This window comes from Poeciliopsis prolifica, unplaced genomic scaffold (genome assembly GCF_027474105.1).
Source record: "Poeciliopsis prolifica strain line A6 unplaced genomic scaffold, Auburn_PproV2 SCAFFOLD032, whole genome shotgun sequence".
NCBI classification, from domain to species: Eukaryota; Metazoa; Chordata; class Actinopteri; order Cyprinodontiformes; family Poeciliidae; genus Poeciliopsis; species Poeciliopsis prolifica.
In genome coordinates this window covers 3,319,834-3,347,178 of record NW_026562407.1, presented here as the reverse complement: position 1 = coordinate 3,347,178, position 27,345 = coordinate 3,319,834, and the positions used below count along the sequence as shown (strand labels likewise).

Here is a 27,345-nt window from a genome sequence, read left to right as displayed (position 1 = left end):
CTTTTTCCAAGTCCACCCACAGTCGCTGTGGGGAAATCCAGCTGCCACCGAGCGGCCGCGCTGAGGAGGATCGGAATGTAGCAGGAGAGAAAAACTCTTTTCAGACATTTATGTGGACACGCAAAGCTGCTTCGTTCACAGAAAAAAAAAAAAAAAAAAAAGCCCAGCTGGACACAGATGGTCCTAACATGGTTCTGAACAAACACTTTTACAGACGGCTTCTGTTGATATTAGATTACAGAAGACGCTTAATAAAACTATCTCAAATGGAAACTTTCCCACCTGGGGACAGTTTGTTCATTTTTCTTCCGACCTTGTGAAGAGCATTAAAAATAAATGTACGCTCTTTCTGTTTTCAGGTGTTCTTACCAATTCAGGTTGTCATGTTGTGTTACTTCACAGCTACAAATACTTTTTGTGGGTGTTTATGTGAAATGGCTCAGTTGTTAATGTTTTCCCAAAATAAAACAAAAAAGAAATCCATTGGATTTATCCACCTATCCTTGAAGGGTTGGAGCGAAGCTCGTCTCATAATAATCAAGTGCCTTGAGTAGCTGTCTTGTTAGTAAATGATATGCACCCCTGTACTGCAGGAACAGCTGATTTTATACTGCAAAAGACTGGAAAAAAGAGTCACCGTCCAGTAGGAAAAAAAAAAAAAAACAACCCTCAACATATGGCTTCACATTGAGTGTCTTTAATTGTAGATGTAAATGCCACAGATGGTGACGGACAAGCAGGTACTGATGTTGTTCCACTGGTTGAAGTGTTACTCTTTGTAGCGGCATCTGCAGGTACTGCAGAGGTAACGGCAGAAGGTGGCGCTGTGACTGGGGCGTCGGTTGTTTTGGAGGTTTGGAGGTGACATGAGATGAGAGGTTCTGAACAGATGCAGGTGGTAGTGAACACTACCACCTACCAACACAGCCACTTGTTCCTCCATCAACATGTCCTCAAGCTGAAGAAATGAAAAACACAATATATCAAGTACCAAACACCACGTCCAGGTAGAGGTCCTTTCTCCTTCACTCGTTGCTCTTTGTCCCCAGGGTTTTGCACACGTCTGCGTTGATTTGTAAGAAAACGTTTTGAGTTATTTTTCAACTCTGTTTACATGTAAAGCACATTGTTAGAAACTGCTTCTATGCGTGTTTTACCAAGCACAGCTGTCAGCACATACCTTGTTAACAAACTCTTTGTCTTGGTCCATTAAAATTCTTTGTGGCGCCTCAAACTGGTACACAAATTTAAATATGCATTTTGTGACCTCTGCTGCAGTTTTGGAATTGATTGCGTATGCCTGTGGCCATGTAGTGCAGAGATCAACAATAACACACATATATATTGGTTGCCCTAATCTGCTTTGACAAGGTTGCCAATCAAATCTTATCCAATTAGCTCAAATGGAAGCTTTGTCTGCAGAAAGAAAGGAGGAAAGAGAAAAAAAAAACAAAAGAAAGGGATGACATTAAGTGTTATTCCCTTAGAGTGGAAAAACAGTATGATGAAAAGTACATTGTTATGGAAAATATAATAATGTGGTACAACATGGTGATTCTTACTTTTAAGGTTAAGATCAAGTTTTCCACTGTTAAAGCAAAAGGAAATGTTTACTTTTATGGGCTTGTATTCTGTGTCAGCCATTATATCATTCTGACACCAACGGAAGATCATTTATAGTCTGAAGCCTTAGTGTGTCACAAATTTTCTTGGAATATTTTTTCCAAAAATTTTAAAGTATAAAATACTTTCTCATATAGCGTATATATATAATTATGTCTATAAATATGTTATAATCATCCATGTGACCATAAAGACTCATGGTGTGGGTATTACACGGAGAAATGAACACAGTGGCCATAAGATGTCAAAATAGCATAAATTTATTTCTATCTCTACCTAATCTGATTGAGGCTGAGTTACTTTCCAAAGAACAATGGGCAAAAATGTTGACCTCTAGTAGAGGCAAACCCCAAAGAAATAAGCTTGAACAAAACATTGAGTCAGAAGGACTGAATAAAGACACACACCACACTTTCCAGACTGTTTTTTGTGCAAAGTATAAGAAAATCATCTATTATTGTCCTTTTATTGTACTGTTATTCCTTAATTTGTATCAGGTTGTGACATAGAAGCCCAATAAGATGCATTGAAGTTTGTAACATGGCAAAATCTGAAAAACGTCAACAGTTTTGTGTACCTTTGCAATTCGGTGCAAAAACAGCAATACGCAATTATTTTGGTCAGGCATAAAGACTGGAAGGACAATTACTATAAAACACTTCCAGAAAGCAAAGAGAAGCGTTGATGAAGACCTCCTTAATAAAGCAACATAAACTTTCTTTCTCTCTGAATTTGCACAAGCATGAAGGAGTTGGAAACAGAGGAGGAAGTTTGTGTGGGAGGGTGAGACGGAGGCGGAGGCGGCGGCGGGTGGGGAGGGGGATGTAGCTGAAGGTTGCGGGGTCAAGGGACGTCTAATTACCACTGTCAGGTTCGAGTCACTAGGGTCAATCAGTTGCTGATCCTTTTTTTAAATTTTCCCATGATGCAGCTTGGTGAAGGACTGGCCTACATGTGGCCCGGCATGCCTCCACTGATGCCCCTTTGATTAGCTGTGTTGTCTCCCACCGGGGCGAGGAGCGCGCTCAGTGATGGCTGGGAATCTGACAGAGAGGTCCATCAAATGGCAGCTTTGTTATGACATGTCGGCCCGGACGTGGTGGATGGTGAGTGGAGCTCTGGAACGGTGCGATCTAACAAGCCGTGTAACTCCTTTTCTTGTTGCCGTCGGGTGGAGGCAGAACTGATGATGTCTGCACACCTGACGGCTTCTGCTGTAGCACTAATGAGAGTCTGTTTTCATAGAGGAGCCTTTAAGGAGCACGCTCGGCTCGACGACGAATCCGCTTGGTGGTTTTAAACGTTTTTGTTTGGCTTCAGGTATCTGAAGATTTTTCAAGACAGACACAAAAAGTGTTGTTTTCTTTTCAACCGTAGGACGAACCCAGCCTGCCTTTAGATGAAGAGCTTTCCTCAAGTGCACCTCTCTGTTCAGCCCCAGCTGTGTTAATTTAAAGCTGGACAAAGAGCTCTTGTCCTGCCCGCGCCTTTCCCAGGCTGAAGAGGCAACGCTGCCTGACATTTCTTTCCGAATATTTATTTACTCGTCTGACTACAGGCGAGCTTTTATCGCGCCCCATCTCCAGGGTTTAAGTAGAGGGTGGATTCTTTGCTCTGGATGCTTGAAGGAACTCCAGTTCCTGCACAAGCTTCGCTGCTGGTGAACCCTAACCCCAGGCTGGATATGTCCTTTTGTTTTGGCCACACTCCAGTGAGAGAAAATCTAAATTTACTTTGTGGGATACATATTTTAGATCACATCTGAATGCTGTGTGGTTCCACAAAGTGAGGTCAAAAGTCTTGATGGGGTCAAAAATCAGCACATTTGGGACTCTTTAAAAAAAATCCTACTAAGGAAGATAAATGATAGAAATAATGCTAAATAATAAAACAGCAACAGATGACATCACAATTTCAGCTGTCTAATCCTCTTTTATATTGTCATTAAAGCTGAAAGATTTTGTAATTTTTTTAAGCATTTGCAGCTGCAGCCCTCTGCAAAATAATTTAAATAACTTTTAAGTTTTCCTGTTTGGTTACAAGGCAGCCAAACAATATATGAATTCAAATTTAACTGGTTTCAGCAGGTAGCTTGTGTCTGGAAAATATGTATTTAGAAACATGTTTTCTGATATGCATAGGCATGATTATGCAATTTTTAACATAAACTTTTGTAATAATATTCCTCAAAGCATTACATAGTGAAATAATGTACTGCAATAAAACTGTTTAATTCGTTCCACTTTTTAAATTAATATTATTTTATTATTAGTTAGTTTGTTCAACATTATTATTGTCAAATCTCAATAACGAGGCATTTGATGAGCAAATGTTAAATAAAATTCATTAAACATAGAAAATATTTCTCATTTTCTAGCTTTCTGACTCACATTTCAATAGTATGCACTTTTGCACAGACGAACAATAAAAATAATAGCTTTCTTATTCATTTTCATTTTGCCTTGTGGTAGCAAGAACAAGTGCAGAAGGAAAACATCTGTTAAAGCTTAGATTACTTACTGCACTGAAGATTAGTTTATGGAATGATGCATTTTGGATTTGTGGTATTAGTGCTGCTAGCTCTAGGAGATATTTGACCATTTTCTGTTTTATCACTTCGTCGTTGTTTAGTTATATTCCTTTATGTCTTGCCATACTCTATTCGGTTTCCTGTATTCTTTATTGTTCAAAAGGTCTTGCCGTAGAGGTTTTTTTTTTCTCTGTATCTACTTTCTTAATTTACTCTAATATTCAGTTTTTTGTGATTTGGGAGTTTGTTCTCTTAGATCAGTGTTACTCTTTTCCCCTGATTAGATGTTCCTGTGAGTTTTAGTTCAACCTGGAGGTGTTTATCGTTCACCTTCCCTCAGTCTGACACTTCTTGCTCCCCTCTTCAGCTGTTCCCAGTCAGCTGATTGCCTCAACTGCATCTATTGTCACTCTCTACTAATCCCTCAGTATTCCAGTCCTTTGCTGATTCCTCCTGTTTCGTGATCAGTCTTTTATTACTTTTACTTACTTTGTATGTCCTTGTATGCGGTAAGTTATTCTATGTTCCTTTGTTTGTTATTGTTTTGATTTGCGACAGTCAATCTCTATGCTTTGGTCAGCTTCAAACCTCAACTATTCAGTTTATTCAGCAAAAAACAGTAAACCTGGAGAGCTGATTCAGTTTTTGCATGATCTTGTCAGCATTTTAAAAGATTTCCTTTTGTTTTTCAACAAAGATGATGCATTTTTATTATTGCCTGTTGCTCTAATATTCCCACTGAATGAAGCCTCTGGACAAAAAACCTATATTGTTTAAATAATGGGCACAATTTGCAAAGCAAAACATTTTTACATGTATATACCAGAGAAAACATTGTTAAACTTACGGCATAAAATGTTCAGGAAAACAAATGAAACCATTTTCTGTTTTAAACCAGTTGACACAGTATCTTGCTGTTAATACTAAAGGAAAATGTCACCAAAACAGCCTCACCACACTAATACCAGACCAAGTTATTTAATAGATATTACTCTCTCTGGAAAATAAAGAAATCCGAAACAACATGCAATTTCGCTCGCTACCACACGGTGGCGATAAATCCTCGCTAACCAAAGATGAAGCCTTTGAGATGAATCTCGAATTCAACGGAGTAAAATTCAATTAAATCTGCCTTCTTCGCATTAATTAACACAATTATAAAACTATTTAAAGTTAAAACTATTGTAAAAACTTTTTTTATGCGAAACAATGAACCACGGTGTAACATTTTAAAGCTAAATAGGATCTGATTGGCAAGAATAAAGGTCAGATAACGTCAGTGAAAAGTAGGCTGAACGCTTTATCTGTCAACACCTTGAACAGATAAGTCTACCTGCATAAAGAACCGGGTCCAAATAATGATCCAACTTGACCATGCTCGGCTACTGTAAACAGTGTGTTGGTGTTATAACAAATGTGCTCCATTTAGGTCATGTGATCCCATTTTTTTCCTCTCTTCTATGATGCATAAAATGTCAAATCGGGGCATCAACAAGAAAGTTGAGTCTGTTTATAACATTACAGGACATCTGCTATAATATTACTCACCACTGCTGCTTGCTGTTTTTCTTATTTCAATGCAAACTCATAAAATAAATATATTATAAAGAGTCAGGCCATGCAAAAGTTTGTCTTCACAGCAATAGATCATAGTAATAATAGTGCATGTCATTATTAGTATTTTATTTTGTGTTATTTTTGTATTCATTAGTGCGGTGTAATGTCCGTCATTGACCCGGCTGTCCAGCAGCGGCTCTTGTCAAACAGCCCACTGCCGTCAGACGAGCGGAAGTGAGGGGCCCAGGGTACATGGGGTCCCGGGGCCACCGCTGCTGGCCAATGAGCGGCGAGAATGTAAACGCTATTACAAAACGGAGGCTGTGTGAAGCTGCTGAGACACAGACGGATGACCGCCAGGAAGTAGAACTTTCAAAATAAGAGCATGAGCCAATCCGTTTCACCCACAGAAGAAATTCATATTTTTTTAATGTAAATTTTTTATGAAAGTGCAAAATTGATCTATCCACCTTTATTTTACTTGCTTAATCTGAGTATATAGAGTGATGTTCATTTTATTACACAGCTACTTTATATAACAAATATCTGCATAACATGAGCAGTGCAATGTAGCCGCTTTAAGATGTGCACCTTGCACACAAGAACGCCAAAATTAATGCTACTGCCAGTGAAGATGCCACACATAAAACAGATGATTCGTTTAACTTGTTCTTTTAGAAGGCTGGATGCATGTAAACAAATGTATCGTGACGTTTCTATACTTAGAAACTGTTCATTTGAACATGTATGGAGACAAAACTGACAAAGATTTTTCTGTTTCAGAGTTTACTTTTTAAACAGGCACGTACTTACCCTCGTTTTAATCCTCAAAAACATAAAATGCAACGAGAAAAAGAAAATACTGGTGGCCCTTTTGGTAAATTTGGTCCGGAACCAACACTAGATGCATAGGAAATATATGGGATTGAGTTCTTCCTATGCCTTCTGTCGTCCAAAAGAAGAAAATACTATTAAAACAAACATTAATTTAAAAAAAAGTACTAGAGAGTTTTCTATATAATCATAGACTTAGTCGTAGTTATCGTTCAATCGGGCTTTTATTTAGAAAAGCCGCCTCATACTACTTCCGGTGGCGCTTCCGTTCAGCCTGACGGCTGTTCGCTGAGAGCCGGAGGGGCGGCAGGCAGGCAGTCAGTCAGACAGTGAAAGTGAAGGCGGAGACCAGCCCAGTGCCGAAAACTCAGCCTCTTCTGGATCGCGTTCAACTCCCCCCTTAAAAAAAAAAAAAAAAAAAAAAAAAAAAAAACAAAGATCCAAAATCTGAGACCTGAAGAGGAAGGAAGACAAGGGGGGGAAAAAGACGAGGTGCTCCTGACTTCTTTTCACCTCTGTCTGCCAAGAATTGTCTTCCGGTGTTGACTTTTTGTTGTTGTTGTTGTTATTGTTGTTGGTGCACCGCAAGAGAAAAGGGGCTCCAAACAAAGTTGAGCGTGAGAAATGTGAAGCTACCGGCTTGTGCGTTTCCAACCAGGCTCCGGGACTCCCCCCATTAATCCATGCAGTACAGTGCAATGGTACGTGAACATGGGTTATATTACTGCTTTCAAATGTTGTGATAACGCTCTGTGTTATGTACCATTTTCTTCTCCATGTGATATCTTTATATGTCGTCCTTTCCGCCGCTGCGTGGTGGAGAAATGAGCAGAAAGTTCCCTGAACTTGGCGCGGTTCGCCTCCTCGTTCCCTCTGGTGTGTGTGTGTGTGTGTGTGTGTGTGTGTGTGTGTGTGTGTGTGTGTGTGTGTGTGTGTGTGTGTGTGTGAACTTTGTGCGGACTGTTGACAGCCCCGCAGGACCCGCAGAAACACGTGTGCGGCTGCAAAGCAAATGTGTTTAACTTTTGGTGCCTTTTTTTTTTTTGTGCAAAACACGACGGTGTGCATGCAAAACCGTGCACACTGTGCGCATGTTTCACTTGATTTGGTTAAAAGCAGGGGCGCAAAACAGGAGGGGTGTAAGGGGGGTCGTTTTCATACCCCAAGATTAGCAGAACAGGCTATCTTAAGTGTGTAAACCTTTTAAAATGTGCAATTACGTAATAAAAATAAATGTTGAATTAGTTATTACACCTCCTTTTTCTAATGGCACCCTCAGCTTAAAGTGTCTATTAGAAATGGATAAAACATGTTTGTTTTTGATCCATTCACATTTTCTAATTGGAAACCAATTATAAAAAGGTATTTGCTGTTGTAAAGAACAAAAACAAATTACATTTGAACTAAAACAGCTGAGCAAAAATAAGACGACTTATCTCCAGTTCAAAATAACACAAACCTGTGGCTGTTATATATTTCTGACCATAGGAGGCGCAATTTCTCTTCTGCGCCGTGTTTTCTTTTTATTTCAACAAAACAAATATCAGCAATCGAGAACGTGGGGAATTGTTATTTTAAGCAAATTTTTGTTGTGTTTTTAAACCGCACCAAATCTGATGAGGGTCCAGGTGTAAGAACATGAGCCGCTTTATGTTTTCTGAAAAATAAGAAAACATTTTTGCTTAAAGAAATGAAAATCTGCTTTTATTCATTTATTTTGCATTTCTATAAGCAGTTTATTTTGGTTGTTTGTTCCCGAATGTTACTAATTTGCTTGTAAATGATAATATTAGTAAATTACACAACACCCATATATTGGTTTATTAAACGCATCCTACTACTTAAGAACATTAATAATAAAATGAGTTGATGTCAAAAGACCCAGACGCGCACGTGAAAAGTTTGCTTCAACTTGGGAGCGATCTGAGCTGGGAAAGGAGGTTGGAAATGTGCTTTTTCCTTTCTTTTTTTTTCTTTTTTTTTTCCTCTGTGTGGCCGAAGAAGCTTTGGTCCAAAGTCCCCGAAGCTCATAAAATAATTCAGCCAAAGTGAGGGGAGTAAATGAATTGTGTGCTGAAGGAGAGGAGGGAAGGTGGCGAGGGGGAGGAGGATGTGACTGAAGGAGAAGGAGAGGGAGGAAGAGGAGGAGGAGGAGGAGGGGTGTGACTGTGTAATTACGAGACAGAGAGAGAGAGAAAGAGAGAGAGAGAGAGGACGGGGGTTAGAAAAAAGAGGGGAGAGGAAAAAAGTTGGATCTGATTTGCTGGAATCGCGCAGGACCGACTGAAGGTGGAAGCGCTCGGTTTCATATCAGCTCTGGCTGGAAGCTTTTAGCAGGGGGCGAACCGTCCCGGCACTCTGCGCCCTGCGAGGCTCCGCGCAGAAAGAGAGAGAGAGAGAGAGTGGAAGAGAGAGAGAGAGGGAACACGTCGTAACGGCGGAGCACGCACAGCTCCAAGTTGCTTCTTCTACTTTTACATGCCAGCTCCTGCGTAGTAAAAACACAAATCCTATTTATTTTTTTTTTTGTCTCTCCCTCCGCGGTGGCGACAATCTTTGGATCGAGACTCTTCATGGATATTCTTGGATAATTTCCCTTCGGATTGCTGCTCCACACGCATACACACACACGCACACACGCACACACACACGCCGTCTCTCTTCTTGCACGGTGCGCACCGATCGGTCCTGGACGATGGAGTGATCGGAGGAATTAGTCCACCTACAATCACTTTTTCTTTCTCTGTGCTCAGCGCCGTCTCGACATGTATTCTCCGATTTGTCTAACTCAGGTACTCGTGTGTGTTTCCTCTCATTTCTTTTTTTTTAATGGTTTTCATTTTGCTTGTTTTGTAAAGTGTGTCGTTGGGGCGAGTTTGGCACATGCAGGTTGGATACGGTGTCCTGTACGCGCGCTCTGAGTCTGTAATGTTGGAAACTCTTTTTATTATTAATAATAATAATAAAAAAACCTGAACAGGAAGGAATTACTATTGATAAAATATTAACTCATTACTTTGGGAATTTTATTGCAATTTATATGGTAAAATTAAAGCCAGCACGTCAAAAACAATTACAGCGTTTGACCGCAAAATCAAACACTAATTTATTTACTTACCTTGACTGAAATGCAGGATAAACTGTAATTTATGTCGCCTGTTAGTGGTGCAAACCTGGTGCATGTTTCTAAAAATCATACAAAGTTTACTTATTTAGTTCACCTTAAATTAAACTACACTTGCTTGGAGTTTTTTTTTCTTGTCTTCTGTCCATCAGAATGCATACCTAAATCTGCAGCAGGATCATTAACACCAATTATCCAGTGCAGAATGCAGCAGCTCTACTGTAAAAGAATCACAAAAGGTGGAGTGGCATGCCGTGCAGAACCGTCCTGAATCCGGGCATTTAACTGTTTAAATAACAAACAAATGGCTTTACAGTGACTGACCGGGGTGAAATGTGACTAGTGCCTGGTGTTTTAAACTCAGCTGTGAAATGAATGTGCTATAAGGCATCAGTGGCAGCTGAAGTGGAATAATCAAACAGTAATTTCCAGGCTTAAATAAACCGCTTTGAATGATTACTGTAGTTGCTGTTGTGCCTCTGTTTTGCAACTTTTTTTTCTTTTTTTTTTTTTTTTTCTTTCAGTTCTTGTTCAAATTAAATCATAATATTTCAGTGAGTAGTAGAGCAGGGTTGTTTTCCAGTCAGTGTCATTGTAATTTACAGCTTTTTCTGATTGTATTTAGCAGAAGTGTGAATAATTTGCTAGTTTTACTGTTAAAAAAAAAAAAGAGAGAGAGAAAAAAAGAAATCCCGTATATTACCACAACAATGAATGAAGCTTTGGCAGTGGATCGATTTTAATACTCAAGCAAAAATGATGACTCTGGTTGTGTATTTAAAAAAAAAATCACATCTATTAGTGCTTCAGTTTTCATATTTCTGGATTTCTTAGATTCAAAGTTGTTTTTTTTAGATGTGAAAAAATATCATTATTGCCCTTTGTGGATCGTCTCTTTTATATTTATATACTGTATGTATATTTTGCCTTATGTGTGAACATGCGTGCTCCCACTTACCTCAACCTGCTGCTGTGAAGCCTGAATTTCCCCACTGTGTGACGATGCAGAACAATTCTATTTGATTCCATCCTTATCTGTGTATTAAGTTCGTTTTTGATAAGCTCCCTCATTAGTTTGCTTCCAATACGCGCGTTTGCTTAATTTCTCAAACTTTTCACACACTTCCCAGGCCAACCGCTCTGCCTTTACATGTTCCCCCAGCTCCATTCCCACTAAAGTATGTATTTTTATTCCAATTAAAACCCTCTTCAGTGGTGCTGGGAGGAGATAAAGCTACTTTCTCTTTTAGGAAGATCACATGCACCGATAAGGTTGATTCAGCGCTTGGACAGGGGTTGCTGCAGACTGTTTTGGCTGACTCAGTGTGACTGTTTATATTTTACTTGGCATAAGTTAGTGATTGACTGAGATGCGGTTTAGTTTGTTCTTAAGAGGATTGTGCTTTTATGGCTCTAACTGAAGTGCACCGCTCAGGCCCTGGCCAAGACATTTATCTTCACAGCTTTAGGCTTTGTTAGCCCGCTTAAAGAAAAATAATAGTGACTGTTATTGAAATATTTTAAGTCGCTTCATGAACAAGAAACGTATATTTTTTTCTCCTCTTCGTTTTGAAAGGGCTTCTTTTCAGGACATTTGGTAGAATTTCAAAGTTTACTTTTGTCGTTTTTAATTGGAGGCGACATAAACAATAAGCTCCGACGATCAGTTTTGCAAATGGAAAGCCGCACAGTTTTCCCTCAGCGTGACATCTCGCTTTTAAAAATAACAATCTGCGGGGTTTGAAAAGCCGCTCTCTGCTTCGGCTGACGAATGATTGCATCGTGCGATTTGGACACTGAAACAAAGTTTGTCTGTGCAGAGACGATATGTGGCTTTCCAGCGGCATGCAGGCACACACACGCGCGCGCACACACTCACACACACACTCGTACACTGAGAGTGGATTTCTGTGGTTTCCCATCGCCCGCTTTGCCTGACTGCTTTCAAAAAGAACAATGTGTGGTTTGACTCCTCAAAAGCCTGCTTAAACAAGAGGAGGAGGGCGATGTGGGGGGGGGAGGTTGCTGCTTACGCTTATTAAATTTGACATTTTAATGACCTGAAAGCTAAGATAATTCCACGTTTCCGTTTCTCACCTGGAGGAGCTGCAGTCGGATTGTTCGCACAATCCTGACGACAAAGAGAAGGAGTTAATGAAAACTGTCAGGATTACTGAAGTCTTACCCTTATTAAAAAAAAAAACAAAAGGTTAAAGGGTTTGAAAATAATGAAATGTGTCCTTCTTGTTTTGAAATATAATCTAAAGAGACTCATCAAATGCAAAAAAATTGCCCAGAAGTTGTTTTTTTCCCCCCAAAACAATATATAGATATATTTTTTAATCAGTTTTCAAAGTATGCATCTCGCAGTAGGAAAAGTCAGTCACGTTTAAAATTTAACTTGTTAGCATAAAATAGCTTTGTAAATATTTAGAATTTATTGCATAGTTTTGTAAAAAAAAAATAAAAATAATAATAAGAATTTGAGTTTTTGTGTGAAAATGCATAAAAACTGCTGAACTGTCTGTTCCCATCTATCCATAAAGAAGAACCGTCTTAACATCAGACTGCGACTCCATCCTGTCCAGAAGCTTATCCTCTGTTCTTAGTGAGCGTGGGATAAGTTCTCTGTGGAAGACGGAGAGTTTGATGAGCGGCCCGCAGCATGACCAGAAAATACAAATTCTGGCATCCTTTTTTTTTTTTTTTTGCTGTCACACTTGCAGAAAATTAGTTCAACATAAAATTATTTTATTTGTGATCTGATGTCCCTTCTGCTGAGTTAAAAAAAATCCTTTTTAAAAAATTTTTTTTTACTGAGATTAAATTTCTTCCCTCTCTTTTCCCCTCCGACTCCTCCAGGATGAATTTCATCCCTTCATCGAGGCGCTTCTCCCTCACGTCCGTGCCATCGCCTACACGTGGTTCAACCTGCAGGCCCGAAAGCGCAAGTACTTCAAGAAGCACGAGAAGCGGATGTCCAAGGACGAGGAGCGCGCCGTGAAGGATGAGCTCCTGGGTGAGAAGCCTGAGGTCAAGCAGAAGTGGGCCTCCAGGCTGCTGGCCAAGCTGCGGAAGGACATTCGGCAGGAGTACCGGGAGGACTTCGTCCTCAGCGTGACGGGCAAGAAGCCGCCGTGCTGCGTTCTGTCCAACCCGGACCAGAAGGGCAAGATCCGCCGGATCGACTGCTTGCGGCAGGCCGACAAAGTCTGGCGCCTGGACCTGGTGATGGTCATCCTCTTCAAGGGCATCCCTCTGGAAAGTACGGACGGCGAGCGGCTCGTCAAGTCTCCACATTGCACCAACCCAGCACTTTGTGTCCAGCCTCACCACATAACAGTATCGGTCAAGGAGCTGGACTTGTTTCTAGCATACTATGTCCAGGACCAAGGTACGTTCAACCTCAGACTGTGTGTGTGTGTATATATATATAGATGTGTTTGTGTGATGGTTTGCTGAGGTCAGAGGTCACATGTGTTAGTTTCTGACTCAGTCTGGGCTGCGGTCATCGCTGTTTGTGCCAGACAAGTAAACACCAGAAATGTGAGCAGCAGAACTGCTGAAACACGTTCAGGCTTTTGTTTTTGTTTTGTTTTTTCATGCACGGCTCATTATTGAGCAGAAAAACTAAATGTGTTTCCAATATGAAACATTTCTAACTTTGTCTGAGCTGTGCCGCTGCAGTAGCTCCTGGCCGTGTGAAGCCATTGTTGCAGAGTGTGTGTTTGTCTGCACACGGAGCCACACTGGCTTGCACAAACCAACACACACCCTTCAGTTCTGCCTGTCGGGCTGCATAAACACTGACGTCTACAGAAAGCTGCTGCACGAATGCAGGAACACATAAGTGGATTATTTTCTAATTATTATGGGTCAAATGACATTTTTTTAGATCTTATAAAACTAGTTGGTTTCAATATAAAGCAAAAGAACAGCATAAATTAAGATTCTTTTTTAAATCGATTATTTCTTCGTCTGTGTATTTACTGTTGAGGAAACGGCATGAATTATTTTTTAATTTTCAGACATAAGATTTGACTAGTTTTCCCCTTAAAATGCGCTGACTGGATTTTGGCAGGTTAAACAAACTCAATTCAGGTAAAAATTTTAAAATAGCCTCAATTCGTAACAAATATCGCCTTACGGCATTTATTTGACTCCAGTCAAACAAACAGTTTTAAAATGAGTAATTTTAATTCTGATTAAGTCTTATTATCAAACAATTCAGGCAACTTCTTTGGCAATAAAGATTCAGAGAATTTTAATGTAAAGCTGGTTGATTTTGATGAATAAGGCTGAAAAATATAGATTTTTCACCCCATTCATTAAATTTCTTCAAATTAAGATTCCATATTATTCTTACTGTCAAAAATCATCCAAACTGGCATGTCCTTTAATGTTTTAATTAAATTAATGCGAGAGATGTTAACGGGAATAATCTTGTAATTTCTTCATTTTCTGTCAGATTTTAACCGCAAACCTTCATCAAAGACCCTGCAGAACAAATTGTAATCGCTGGGAGAAAAAATACAAGTGGATTAATATTGAATTCAGCAGATCTAACCTCCAAAAAAGACTAGAAATCAGGATCAGGCAGGATTTTTAAGACCTATGTTTTTATATCTCAATTCTTTCTTAATTTATATCAAAATACGTCCATGTAGGAGAATTCATGCTGACAGAAGCCCTATAACATTTTTAAATTACTACAATCTCTGCTTGTTTTCAACAAAAATAAATTGGAAAATAATGATATTTTTTTCAATTTGATTTAGTTTTAGAAATCTGAATCAGAGTATTGGTAATTGATCTGCTCAGACTGGTTATAGCAGGAAATACGGTTGTTTCTATATATATATATATATATATATATATATATATATATATATATATAGATAGATAGATAGATAGATAGATAGATAGATAGATAGATAGATAGATAGATAGATAGATATATAGATAGATAGATAGATAGATAGATATATCTATCTATAGATATATATATATGTATATATATATATATCTATAGATAGATAGATATAAATATTTATATTGCATGAAAACTCAGATTTCCCACTAATTTTAGTCTGTGTGCTTTGATCAAAGCGTTTATTTTTATGCATTTACATAAAATAATATAAATGAAATTAATGGAAACATCCCTATTTTTTTTGTTTGATTGAAAATTAAAATCCTCCATTGATGAAACTGCAGAACATATTTTTTTTAACTTTCATCACATAAGTCTTCAGTATCAGGCAGAAAATGTCTGATCATCCCAGATTTTTTCTGTTCTTATTTCTCAATGCACCTTTCGATTTGTGCTGAATTGCAAATTTGTAACATTTTATTAATTTCTTAAAATTTAATTTAAGAGTTGAGTATTTTTACATATTGCATGTGGTGCTGGGATAAATTTAAATAAGTTAAATTGAAAAAAAAATAATTTAACTTTTTAGAGATTACATTTATAGTCAGAAAGATTTAATTTTTCTCTTCAGTTTTTACATTTTGTCATGTGTAAACTAGCGACAAAGGAAAAAAAACTTCTTTTTTTGCCAAAATTTTCTGTGATTTTGCAACTTTGCATGTGACGGGTTGTAATTTCAGCAGCCATCTGAACAAATGCGACTCCTTCATTTCCTCATACCTCATCGGTCTCACTCTTCTAAAGTTCCTTTTCTCTGCTGACAGCACAGGAATGCCTCCCCTCCTGGGTTTGCTCCACGATGAAATCCCCTTTCATTGAATCTGTAGCTGCAGCATCGAAACGCTCCGCCACTGAGAGGAGGAACGGTGGTTTAGCTAGCTCATTACCATCAAATCCTGAGCGCCATTTTGTGTTTGATAAGTGCCAGGGAAAGCAGAAGGCACAGCACGGAGACAATAATGGTTGCCACTGGCACCGGGGTTGGCATCAGACCCTCCTTTTGTGTCCTTTGTAGGATGCCACCGCTCCCCTTGTTCTGCATCTGCTGCGTTTTAACCGCTCCGTGCCAACATTTAAAACAACACCGCTCTTTTAGCGAGGTTTTTTTCTCTCTCTCTTTTAACTATCAATATCAAAGATTTCTCCTGAGAAAGATGTTTGGGTTTTTTAGCGTGAAGTTTGAAATTTCGATGATCATTTTTTGCGTTCTCACGACAAGAATTAAAAAACGTGTACACTTATTTGTTCCACTTGTAAGTTCTTTTATTTTTTTGCAAAAATAAAAAGTCTTTTCCCTCTTCCTTTAAGTCGCCAAGCAGCGCCCAAACACAGACGGCGCAGCCATGTTGTGGACGGCAAAGCGCTGCGCCGCCATTTTGTTCCACACGGTGCCAGGGAGGCAGGGCGGATCGCCGCCCGACGGTTGTTAGAGGTTCGGAGGTTGGCATCAAACCCTCTTTTGTCTGCGTGCAGCGTGCCTTTGATTCGTCGGTTGGCATCCGCAATGCGGTGGGCACACTGGAAAGTTATTTTTTTCCCCCCCCCGATGGTGGCAGAATGGAAGCCGCCGCCGTCTTTTGTTCAGCTGCAACTGCACGAAACAAACAAACATACAATCAAACACAAAGAAACCAGCAAATCGGGCTCCGGCTGAAAGAGTATCCACTGTTCAGACTGTGCTTTTAATATATTGTCTTTTTTTTTGTGTCCTGCTCTGCTGAGCTGCATTATCGAGTAACAGAAATGATTTCGCCGCTTTTATTTTGTTTGCGTTGTTTAAAATAAAACAAAAAAACAGTAAAAAGAAAAAAAAAAAAGGATGTACGTTTCGGGCGGGTTTGCCGTTAATCCCCGCTGGTTCGTGCCTGAGAAAGGTTGGCAGGTTGGCAGTGAGAGTCCCTGGTGGATTTTGAGAGGGCACTCACAAAAATTCACCCCCTTGTTCTGGGGCACAGACGCGTTTAGCCAGGCTCGGCTGCAGCGCCCATGTGCATGCCCAGATGAATGCCCGCTGGGAAGTAGGCTGAGGGCCTGGAATGAGGGAAGGAGGGGGGTCGGGATTCATGGCATCCATTGTGCCAACTGGCTGTTCAAACTGACTCCGAGCTTCTCACACACGCACATGTTTTGCACAGTCACTCCGTTGCACTGTTTTATCTGATTAAACCAGAAGTGCAGTTCTTTTCCCTTCTCTTCTTTCAATCATCTCCTCTCCACACCTGCGCTCGTGTTTTGCATAACCATTTTGACAGCTTGATGGAATAGTTGCAACAAGGCATGCAGATACTCATCGTGTCGGGACGTGTCGCGGGTTCTGTAAGCTTCGCTTTGTGTTTTGCTTCTTCTTCTTTTTGTTTGTTCCTTTTATTCAGCAACTGTACGTCTGCAGGACGGGAACAGTCTAATCCCGAACCCTTCAGGAGGTTCGGGGCCATTCTTTTCTGACATCACAGGCAGCGCAAACAAACGTACATTTTTGGCTCTGTTACATGTGTGATGAGTAGTCCCTCAGATTAGGGAGCTCCAGTCTGGGCACTTTCAATCTGGTGTGTCTTATTGGCTTGACAAGCTCATAGATTACAACAGAATTTGCATCATGATGACAGACGAGGATAAACATTTTCAAACGGATCAGTCCAGAGATGCTGGATCGCTAAATTGAAAACAGGGATCCCTAATGGCTTGAGTGAAGCTTAGCAGACTTGGCGTATGTCTTCACTCAGACTAGAGTTTAGCAGAAAGTTTGCATGAAGGACACAGTCAAACGAATATTTTTACTGGTTATTTATGAGAAAGCAGACTCTGTGCCGGTGAAAAAAAATAAATAAAATTTTCCTCAACCAGACTCTAAAAATAAAGCTCTACAGTTGGGACTTTTGGTTCGTTTTCAAGTGCGAATAAATAGTAATCACTGTAGCTATAAATTTTAACGCTGAGTTGGGAAGCCTATAGAGGTCGGGGTCACGCTGCGTTCCCATTACTCCACTGCTGAAAGTTAACACTGCCATAAAACATCATTACCTTGACTTTGTAACTTCTCTTTTTTTCACACCGTCACGATGGTTTTAGAAAATGGATAGATTACCTCTGAATGCAAGCTGACATGTGAATGGAGACCCTGTTTTACGATCTCCAGACTTAACCTTTGGCCCCCACGACCACCAGCAGTCCCGTCACTCCCCCCAGTCTCCTGGGGTCAGGACTTCTGCGGAGGGATGTGGCAGCGCGTCCTCTGAAGTTTAATTGAGCCAAACACATCGGTGAGAACACGAGTTTCAGGGCACGTGGAGGAGGAAGACTTTTTTTTTTGCTTTGTTTTGTTGTCTGGTGATCCCCTCGTTGACCTCCTCAATCAGGGTCAAACCACAGCGGTCGAAGGATCACTCATGGTCTTTTGGCAACTGTTTGTCTCCGCTCCCACCCCTCCCACCGCCCTCTCCTGCCTCCTCTTCTGGTCTGGCTGGTGGTCCCTTGGTTCACTGGCTTAAGTGAGGGGGAGTAATAGGCAGCACTGGCCTCCTCCCACATCCCTCAACCCCTCGGCCAGGTTGCGATCTTTGTGACCGGCCATTGCGCACTTGCCACCCCGTGAGAGCGAGCCGTTTGCATGTTGTTTTCCACCCGACTGACTCGGAAGCTGTTGGTCAGACGCTTGGTGGTGAGGTCCAAACCTTCTGGGTCACAGCGGAGGTCTGTGACTAAGCACAACGTCCAACCCTCCCCTTCCTCCACGCTTCCTCTTATCCTCCTCAGCCATCAGAAATCACCCCTGCGGCACGCTGCCCAGCCGAATGACTCTCTCTTTCTCTCTCTCTGCTTCTTTTTCCAAGTTTCTTTTTTTCTTTTCTCGCTCCCTGGCTTCCCTTCAAAGTCTGAGTCTGCGACCCATGACAGCTGTCCTAGACCCAGGCACTCGGCCAGAGAAACAGTGGCTGAGATCACGCCAGGAGAGTGTTGTAAAGTTAATTTTTAAATTTGTTTGGAGAGCTTAGGTTTCTCTTTTACAAGCCGAACAGGCTTTGATACTTGGAGATGAATTTTAATTTAGGGGAAAAAATAGAGTTTAAGCTACAATTCCAGGAAAAAGCCGTATGGAAGAGATCTCCGCAGTGAACTGCGCAACCCTTCCCTTTAGCTTTCCTTCGGTCTTCCTTATTAGTATGCAATAGAGCCTGTGGTGTCTCGCTACGTCTCTCTCAGAGCCATAACCTATCGAACACTTTCTCTCAATCTAATCCACTTAGAACTCCCTCCCAGCTTCACCGCTTGCCTTATTGATTTCCGCTTCCCACTAAATGTCTTCCCGATCCTTTTTCCCGGGAGCTATTTATGTTTTGCAATGCACTCTTTCTTTGCTCGGTTTTCTAATGCCTCCCTACCTTCATCTCCTCTCTGGGATCTTTGGTTAGTTTCTGACTTCCCCCAGCCTCCTCCCCTCCTCTCCAGCACCGACCTGGGTGCAGAGCAGCCAGGTTGCCTGGCTCAGTATGAGGCTTGTGTTATTAGCAGCGGGGCTTTGCTCGAGCAAATACCTCAAGGCTTAAACAGGCCGTGTTACCTCCTTAGCCCTCTTTTGTGTTCCCTGTGTACATAAATTTCCATGGAAACAAGGCAGCCCGGAGCAGAGGCCACGGAGAAATGTGGATGCTTTGCTTCTCTTTTTTTTCTCCTGGCTAAATTTACAACTCCCTCTCCTGCTTCGCTGCGCTGTGTTTAATGTGCTTGGGTCACAGTTTGCCCTGTTGCATCCAAAAATGGGACAAGGACTTTTTTTTTTCTTTGTTTTTGGCAATGCAAGCTAAAAGTATTTTTTGCTGGAGAGTCTTTTTTTTTCTCCATGTAATCCAGGAGGAGATGGAGGTTTTTGCATTTTTCGGACGCTCATGTTGAAGGACTGCAGTTCGTGTCATTAGTCCACGGTTAAGATCTCAGCCTCCCAACACTTTCCCAGGCTTTTCCCAAGAACCCCAAATGCATTTCAAATCCCCCTGAGGCCACTTGACTGGAGGACCAGCACCTCCCACTCCCCCCACACCGGATAAATTTCCCACCCCCACCCCCTGTCTGCCAGTCCTCCACAAATGAAGACAAATGGGTACATTCACCCCCCTGTCCCAGCCACCACACCGTACCTCACTGTCCTTCCTCACAAAGCAGACCCTCTCCCCTCTGCCTGAGCTTCTCCATCCAGAGAGTGCCTTCTCTTCTTTTTCAACTGAGAAGCGTAACTGCTTGGAAAAACTTAGTGTTGTCCCATCTGCCTGCAAGACTGATCAAGTAAGACAGCAGGATCTGGGCTGAAAAGAGGGATAAGAAGGTTCAGACGGGAGACACAAAAGTGTCAGAGAACTTGTAAGAGGATGTTTTTTTTTTCTCGTTTTTTCAAGTTGGTCAGGAGAAAAGGACCCTCAAGTATCAGAATGAGACTTTCATGCAAAAGCCAGTTCCTTTTAGCCCGGACGGAGGCTGCTGAACGACTAATGAAGGGGAGAGAGAATGGGAAGGGGTGGTAGGTGAGGTGTTCTGGGGGAACTTTGAGCAGGAACAGACAATCACTTTGGTTTCCCAGGAGACACTGACTTCTCCCTGCATCGCCCCCCCACATGCACACCCTTCTTTGCGCCGTCAAAGCCTCTTTTCAGCCCAGACAGGGTCGATCCGAGGCTCAGAGTGATGGGTGTCTCTTCTTTTGTCTCTCAGTACAGTACGCCCCATTGCTGCGACGGCTCGACGAGACCTGGGCGAGACAGAAGAAGAAAGGCCCGTCGTTGCACTGCTGTGCGAAGTGTACTTTAGGCCGAGCGTTTTGTTGTTGTTGTTGTTGTTTGGCCCTTTGGTTGGGTGGGGGTTGTCGGGTTGAATCCTCCAGAGGATTTCCTTTCAAAGTCGATGCAGCAGGTCGTCGAGGGCTTATGGGGTTTAAAGTTTGGGAACGACCTGCTTGGGACTGATTCATCAGGAACCCCATTGAGTTGTCAGAAGACGTGCGCTCCTCCCTCGCATATGCCAGGTTGACGTCTAGAAATTGTGCCAAGTTTGGAAAACAACTGTTACAGCAGAAGATCTTTGGGTTCTTCAAGCTTTGCGTTCATGGTAACACCCTTACCTACTCAAACTTGGAGGACTCTGAGCATCTTGAGTTGTTGCCCTAACCTGTGTGTCAGCATCCCTTTTAAGAAAATGATTGCTTACCCAACAGAGAGACACATGCAACATGTTCTTGGACTGCGGGAATTAGGACTACAGTGAGAAAACCACCTTATGCAGAGGGAGAGTATGCAAACTCCACATTCAAAGACGCAGGCCCAATAACTTTAAAGCATTCCTATGGGCCTAAAGTAACCGAGGTTTTCTGTAACAGAGTTGTAGATACAGTGACATTGAGGTCCCTCACATGCAGCTGTAATATACTACAGTTCCTCCAGGATTTTGCGATTGTTTTTGTGATTTTAAAAAAATCACAAAAAAATTTTGCAATATATTTTTCTCATAAATTTTGCAATATATTTTTCTCATTGAACCCATTACAAAAGTACTTGATTGCATAATTTTCTGCCACTCATCAGTAGCAGAGGGATCCTGCTCCACTGTCCTTTGTGTTTATGTGTGATGGTAAATGTGTCTTTTTGTCCCTTAATCATGAACTATAACTTGACATCATGTAAAGTGGAGGCAGCAGTGTAGTCAAAGTCAGAAATACTGCGAGTTAGTCACTTTTGCAGAAAATATAGATATTAAAAAGTCAAGACATCAAGATGAAAACGTCTATTAATGTCTGAATGTAATTAAAAAGTTTTTTTTGTGTTGACCTAACAGTCAAACCAAGCCCCACTATTAATGTGGTTGAAGAGAAAATCCGACTTCAATTGACCAGTTATTGCAGGTAAGGTCATGTACCTGCAACAAAACCCAATAAACGCGCCGACGTAATTAGGAAACACTGAAACTACAAAGAAACTACATAAAAATCCTTCACTTCAGGAACGCCAAAACAGCAGATGTTACAGATTTTCTACAGAACAAATAATATTCACCCTTTCCTAATGAATCTTTTGTTCTTGCATAAACATAATGGGGTTTTACTATCGGTGACAGAGATAAAAACATTCACAGCCAACAACGATAAAACTGTAAAATCTCAATTCGCGGCAGTTCCATTAAATTTGAATTCAAAATGACAATCAAAACCTTTAATCAAAGCTTGGATTGTTTTGCATCGTTTGAAAATGTCGGTTCAGTTCCGACAGAGCCCTTTAACCAGGCCCTGATTTCCAATGGAGGAAGAGAAGAGTTTGTTACCAAACCTGTGCAACTCTGCCTCTAATTTATTGAAATCCCCTCCAGTCTTTCACCAACGTCTCAGGGCTCCAACTCTGAGGAAACCTCTCCTTAATTTAAATGCAAAAATGCACGTTAAGACACGCTATTGCTTACATATGCCTTTAATCTTCTGCGTGCAGAAACAAATCGACTTCAAACATTAGATTGTTACACACCAGCAGTTTAAAACGTGGCGTTTAGAGTCTGTTAGCGGCTGCTCTTTAGTGCTCTGACATCTGTGAGGGAAAACACGGAAAGTGAGAGTCTTTCAAAAGCTTGTTCCAGATTTACCATGTGTAGATTGTAATTAGGCCTTCAACATGTGTGCGTACCTACAACCGACAATTATGCTGCGGATTTGTACCAAAAAAACAACTCTACCCTTTTATAATGAGTTATCAGGCTAAAACAGTCTGGTACGTGCAAATAAAACACAGATCCTGGCTAATTTCAGGTTTGCTGTGATGTAACAGCAGATTTTCACTTTTAACTGGCTTAGCTCGTCTTGAGAAGTTGTTAGAGAAACCCTTCCTGACCTCCAGATGAAGAATGCACAACCTCATCATTTCCCTCCATGGGATCCCAGCCGGGTTTGCTCCATGTTTCCGAGGAACATCTTCATCTGCTTAAAGGAGGAAAAGTGTTCTAGACATTTTTCCTCCTTTTTTTTCACTCTCCCTCTTCTTTTTGCAAAACCTCTGGCTGTAACTTGGGGTTGCCATATGTGTCTTGTTAAAGGCAGTTATGACAAATGGCAGCAGCTGTACAAACTAATCTCTCTGTAGCTTTCACACATGGCGCCCAATTAACAATGGGCCACTGTGGTCCTAATCCATGGTGCAGCTATCCTCTGGTCCGTCTTGCGGAGCCTGACTGCCCCTGGAGACTCTTTCCCTCCGCGCTCCGACCAGCCAGCCTGGCCTTTTTACTACGCTCGGAGGGGAGCTGGTGGTGGCGGCGGCGGCGGCGGCGAGCTGCCCTGGGCCTCATGAGATGCAGTAGCCATGTTGTTTGTTTCCATCCTGGGAATCCTGGTTCCTGACGCTCGAGAGTCTGGGTTTTAAATGTCGCTTTGGAGCTCTTGAGGATTAGGTTGCCTCCCTGTGAAAACACGCCGCTCTTCCAGGCTTTAACTATGACACATTTGGGCCCTTTGACTCCTACATGTGAAGTCATTCGGGGTGTAAGGAGTACAGTGCATGCTGGCAGAGATCGATTTATGAAAGTAGACTGTGGGAGGTGGAGATTTGCTTAAACCATGCAAAAGTTTTCATATCCCTTGAATTTTATTTCTGTTTTTGTCAGATTTCAACCATAAACTTCAGTGTGTTTTATTGGCATTTTACTTGATGCACTTTACTTATAAACACTGATTGCTGACTTTTTAACTTATTAGTTAACCAAACAACTTTTCATCAATAACTCCATAAATCTGCTTTGCATGAACGCCTTTAATTTATTGAAATCTTCATCTCTATCCGAGAACATGCCAGCCGAGCACTGCGTGTCTCTGTTTAAGTATCTTCTGTTCAGAGTTAGATTACAGTTAATAATTCAAGATATCTTGGGGTTCAACACGAGTTGGAACTGTTGTTTCCAAATTTTCTTCACCCTGCTTCAAAAACAAAGCCTGCGAAGGGGGAGTCTGCGACTCGAAAGGCGGGCGCTGAAAGGTTGACGGCCATCAGGAAAACATTGCCGGACGCTGCCAAAATCCATGACATGAATGAAACAAATGGACGACGGAAAATGAAAATGGTTGGGGTGTGAGCTCTGGCAGGCAGAACGAAACCGGTGCCAATTGTTATGAATGAGGAAAGTGCTGCTGAGCTAATGTATAAAGAAAAGAAAACTTTTTTCAGCCACAATTTAAGAATAATTAGGCGAAGGCTGGCCTGCAGGCTGGTGGTTAGAAAAAACCACATGTGCAGTGACACACAGAAGACAAACAAAGGAAGTTTAATGGGCCAAATTATCTGATTGTTAGTTATGCTTATGTGTAAAAACATGACACATCAAACCTAAAAGAGCTGGAAGTGGGACTTCTTTACACCTATTTAATTTATTTAATGAATGTACGTTCATTAACCAGCACAGGTGGTAAAAGAAAAAAAAAAAAAAAAGAAAAGCCTTAAAATAAAATTGGTTGCAGCTGCATATCATGCTGAAGAAATTAATGAAAAATCCAACCTTAAGCGAGAGAGAGAGAGAGAGAAATCTCTGTCATTGTTCCAACATAAAATGTGAAGTAGTGCAACAAAATTAGTCTACTGAGCCAAAAAAGGTGCATAGAAAAATGCTTTGGCAACCTCCCTACCTAAAACCTATGCACAAAATAAAAAGCACAGTTTAGAGTGCAGAAATAGTGCAGCCATAAATAAAATATATAAAAAATAAAAGTACATGTATGTGAGGTCGAAACACTTTTTTTTTTTTTTTGCTCCTTCCTTTAAAAATTTTGTGACAGAAGTATATTATTATTTGGTCTTATTTTAAAGTTGACTTGGATATTTAGGAGCTTTTAAGTTGTTTTCCAAAGCATTCTGTTTACCTGAAGTAAACAGAATATATACTCTTACTATTCAATACAGGAAGCACAAGTAAACGTATAATTGAATGAAGTCAGGGAGTTGCTACAGAGAAGAGCTAATCATCCAAACGGACCCAGATTGAAACATGTCTTGCCAGCAACGGTGTGGAGGGGAGGTGAGAAGAACAAAAGTATCGTAAACATGAATCTAGAAGGCTGCAGAACATTGTTTCTGTTCGATTATGCTCCAGCAAAAAGTTACTAATTTCAAAATGTGTTATGCATTTTTACCAAGGATATGCAAGTCTGTCTTAACAAGCTCGTCTTCTTTCTTATTTTCTATCCTGCTCATTGTTGTTTTGCTAAGCTAACTTGCACTGCTTCGTTTTCAACCTTTAATCCACAGATCCAAATAGTTTCTGATAAACAAACATAAATTGTTCTTAAAATGAAGAATTTTTTAAAAACTCATTCATCTACGAATTGTTAACAGAGGTAAATGTTTGGAGAAGAAGAGATTGAAGCCTTCTTTGGTGTCGTTGCTCTGTGTGTTAGCATCTGTATGAATGAAGCTGGAAAGAAACGGCGTCATTTATTGACTATTAAAATTAAAATCCCACATGGTCAGCTGATCCTTTCCAGGGTTTCCTTCCCACAATGTATTACAAGCCTGGTGGCCCACCAGGCTTGACTTGTGCCCCCACCAGGCTTAGCATTGTTTATTGATTTTCTTTTTAATTATTTCCTTTTGTAAAGCCTTTATACTTGGCGTATAGGTATTAATCATCCTGTCTTCCAATGACGCATAACTAGCAAATTTCCTGTCGACTTTAAACATTTTTTAAAATAATAAAGAAAAGAGACTGAAACATCACAGAAAGCAACATACCGGGTCATGACGAAGTAGAACACTGTGAACTGCACACCTTTAATCACAGCACACAAACGGCACCAACATCAGAGTGCATGCCTGTGTAAATAATTGATTATAATGTAAAGCACTTTGGAGTCCTGAGTCTTGATAAACTGCCATTCAAATAGAGGCCATTTACTCTTCAATATATTGGCTGTTCGAATCCAACTGAATTTTTCTAAACTGGAAACAGATTCTTTAGCGTCCAGTGATTTATGAAACCTTCACTTTGTGAAGAAGCTCATAGTTTCCCCCAAAGAAAATGGGTGAAATCTCGTCCCATCTCCAGTATTGACTCATAAACTAAATTTATTGCTTTATATGTGCTGCCAGGTCAGGTTGTTTGGTAACGGAGCTTTTTGGACTTGTGTTTTTTTTTTTTTCTTATACACACATAAAGACATATTTTTAAAACTAACGAGTGGTGCAGGCAGACCTTTTAAGCCCCTTAAAGTAAAACAGACCTGGATTTTCCCAGCTTTCATGTCCTGTTTTGTTTGCTAGCACTAATGTGTGCACCTAAAAGTAGCGGTTTTAATATATTTAGAAAGAATAAATTTGAGTTCAAGCCGGCCGAGCAGTCCGTATCTCCTGTCTCTTTAGATTTTTCTTTTTAAAGAAAACAGCCAGACCAAAACGCTCCACCTAAAAAATAATAATCCGTTTCAGCCGTCCTTATCCCAAATGTTCTGTTCGGTACGCGTTTCCTCGAGGCCTCCCTGGTGTAGGCTAGATGACATGATGGAAAGCACAGAATGGGGCCCAGATGTAGGTTTATATATAGGACCAGACAAGACTACAGCAGGGCATGACACCAGGCAGCAGGGTTACATATCGCCTGCACGCTATCACGTACGCTGCATCCTATAGCGATAAGGACTACAGTGCATGTACTGTACGCAGAGCAAAGAAAAGAACAGCTGCTAATGGAGCATGATGGGCCGGTCCGTTCCTTCATCATGCTGCAGGGATTAAAGCTGGAGGAAGGTGCAGAGGCTAATTATAAAAGCCAGAAAGTGTGATTAAACAGAAACGAACTGTAAAAAAAAAAAATCAGAGTTTTCAGTTGTGGTTTTTGGGCTTTGTCTTAGTATTTTCTCACCTAAAATGCCTTCAGGGATCAGCTTTTATTTTAATCCCTTTCGCTCCGGCAGCAAAGTTCAGCGATATTCTATTTGTTTTACCGTCTAAACTTGTTTGATTTGGCCTCTTCTGATGCCGCAGACTGTTTGGGGGCAAATGTGCGAAACAAAAAGCATTTCCCCACCACTGTCTTTTTTTTTTTTTGTGTGTGTGTTTTGTTCTGTTTTGAGAAAGGAGGGGCAATCAAAGCCACCTTATCAGCGATCAACATATTCACACCAGCAGACAGCGAGGAGAAGAATGCTCCATTGACTGATGCTGCCCGCCAGGCCGCTCGCGCTGATCTCCTGAAGAAAAGACCTCTGTGGCTGGCGGACCCCACACTCCTCCCAAACGCCTCCCCTCTCTTTGCCGTCTTCCCTCCATATATGTCTCAATACTCCTTAAGAAAGAGGCGTATGGGGAGGCAGAGGAAAATGCGAGTTGTATTGTCAAGCTGCCGTGGGGGTGTGGGGGGGCCCGTCCCATGCTGGCGGTGCAGCTCGGGTGGGACGGGAGGGGGCTGCTGTCACCTGCCAGACTGCAGGAATGTTAATGCCACGGCTCTGATAATTGGATTTTGTACACACCGTCTGTGAGGAACATCCAGCAACTTTCCGCCCCCCCTCCGTAACCTCCCCGGCTCTCATTGTTTGACGCGGGCCCCGGGCCCTTCAGTAGGGCTCGTCTGTGTTTATACAAGAACTCATGTCTCAATAAAGACTGTTTACAGTGTGTGTGTGCCTGTGTGAGCGAGTGCGCTGACGGATTTCAGAATCAAAGTGCAATTGTGCGTAACTGAAAGTGAAAAGACGGGACTGTGATGGTGAGAAGTTTTAGGAGATGTGTTTGGACTTAA

General features: G+C 41.2%; 1 protein-coding gene across 5 annotated transcripts in view; it reads left to right on the top strand.

Moving 5' to 3' along the window:
- Positions 1–6,858: 6,858 nt before the first annotated feature.
- The window catches only part of LOC129373233 (nuclear factor 1 B-type-like), an 88,970-nt gene continuing 68,483 nt past the window's right edge, over positions 6,859–27,345 (top strand). For 2 of the 5 annotated variants that reach the window (XM_055051069.1, XM_055051072.1), the window contains exons 1-2: positions 8,592–9,336; positions 12,531–13,062. In XM_055051069.1, the coding sequence (XP_054907044.1) occupies positions 9,310–9,336; positions 12,531–13,062 (559 nt within the window). In that variant the 5' untranslated portion in view covers positions 8,592–9,309. Of the gene's footprint in view, positions 7,246–8,590; positions 9,337–12,530; positions 13,063–27,345 lie in introns of those variants that run through there. The other 3 variants (XM_055051070.1, XM_055051071.1, XM_055051068.1) reach the window with 3 other exon arrangements.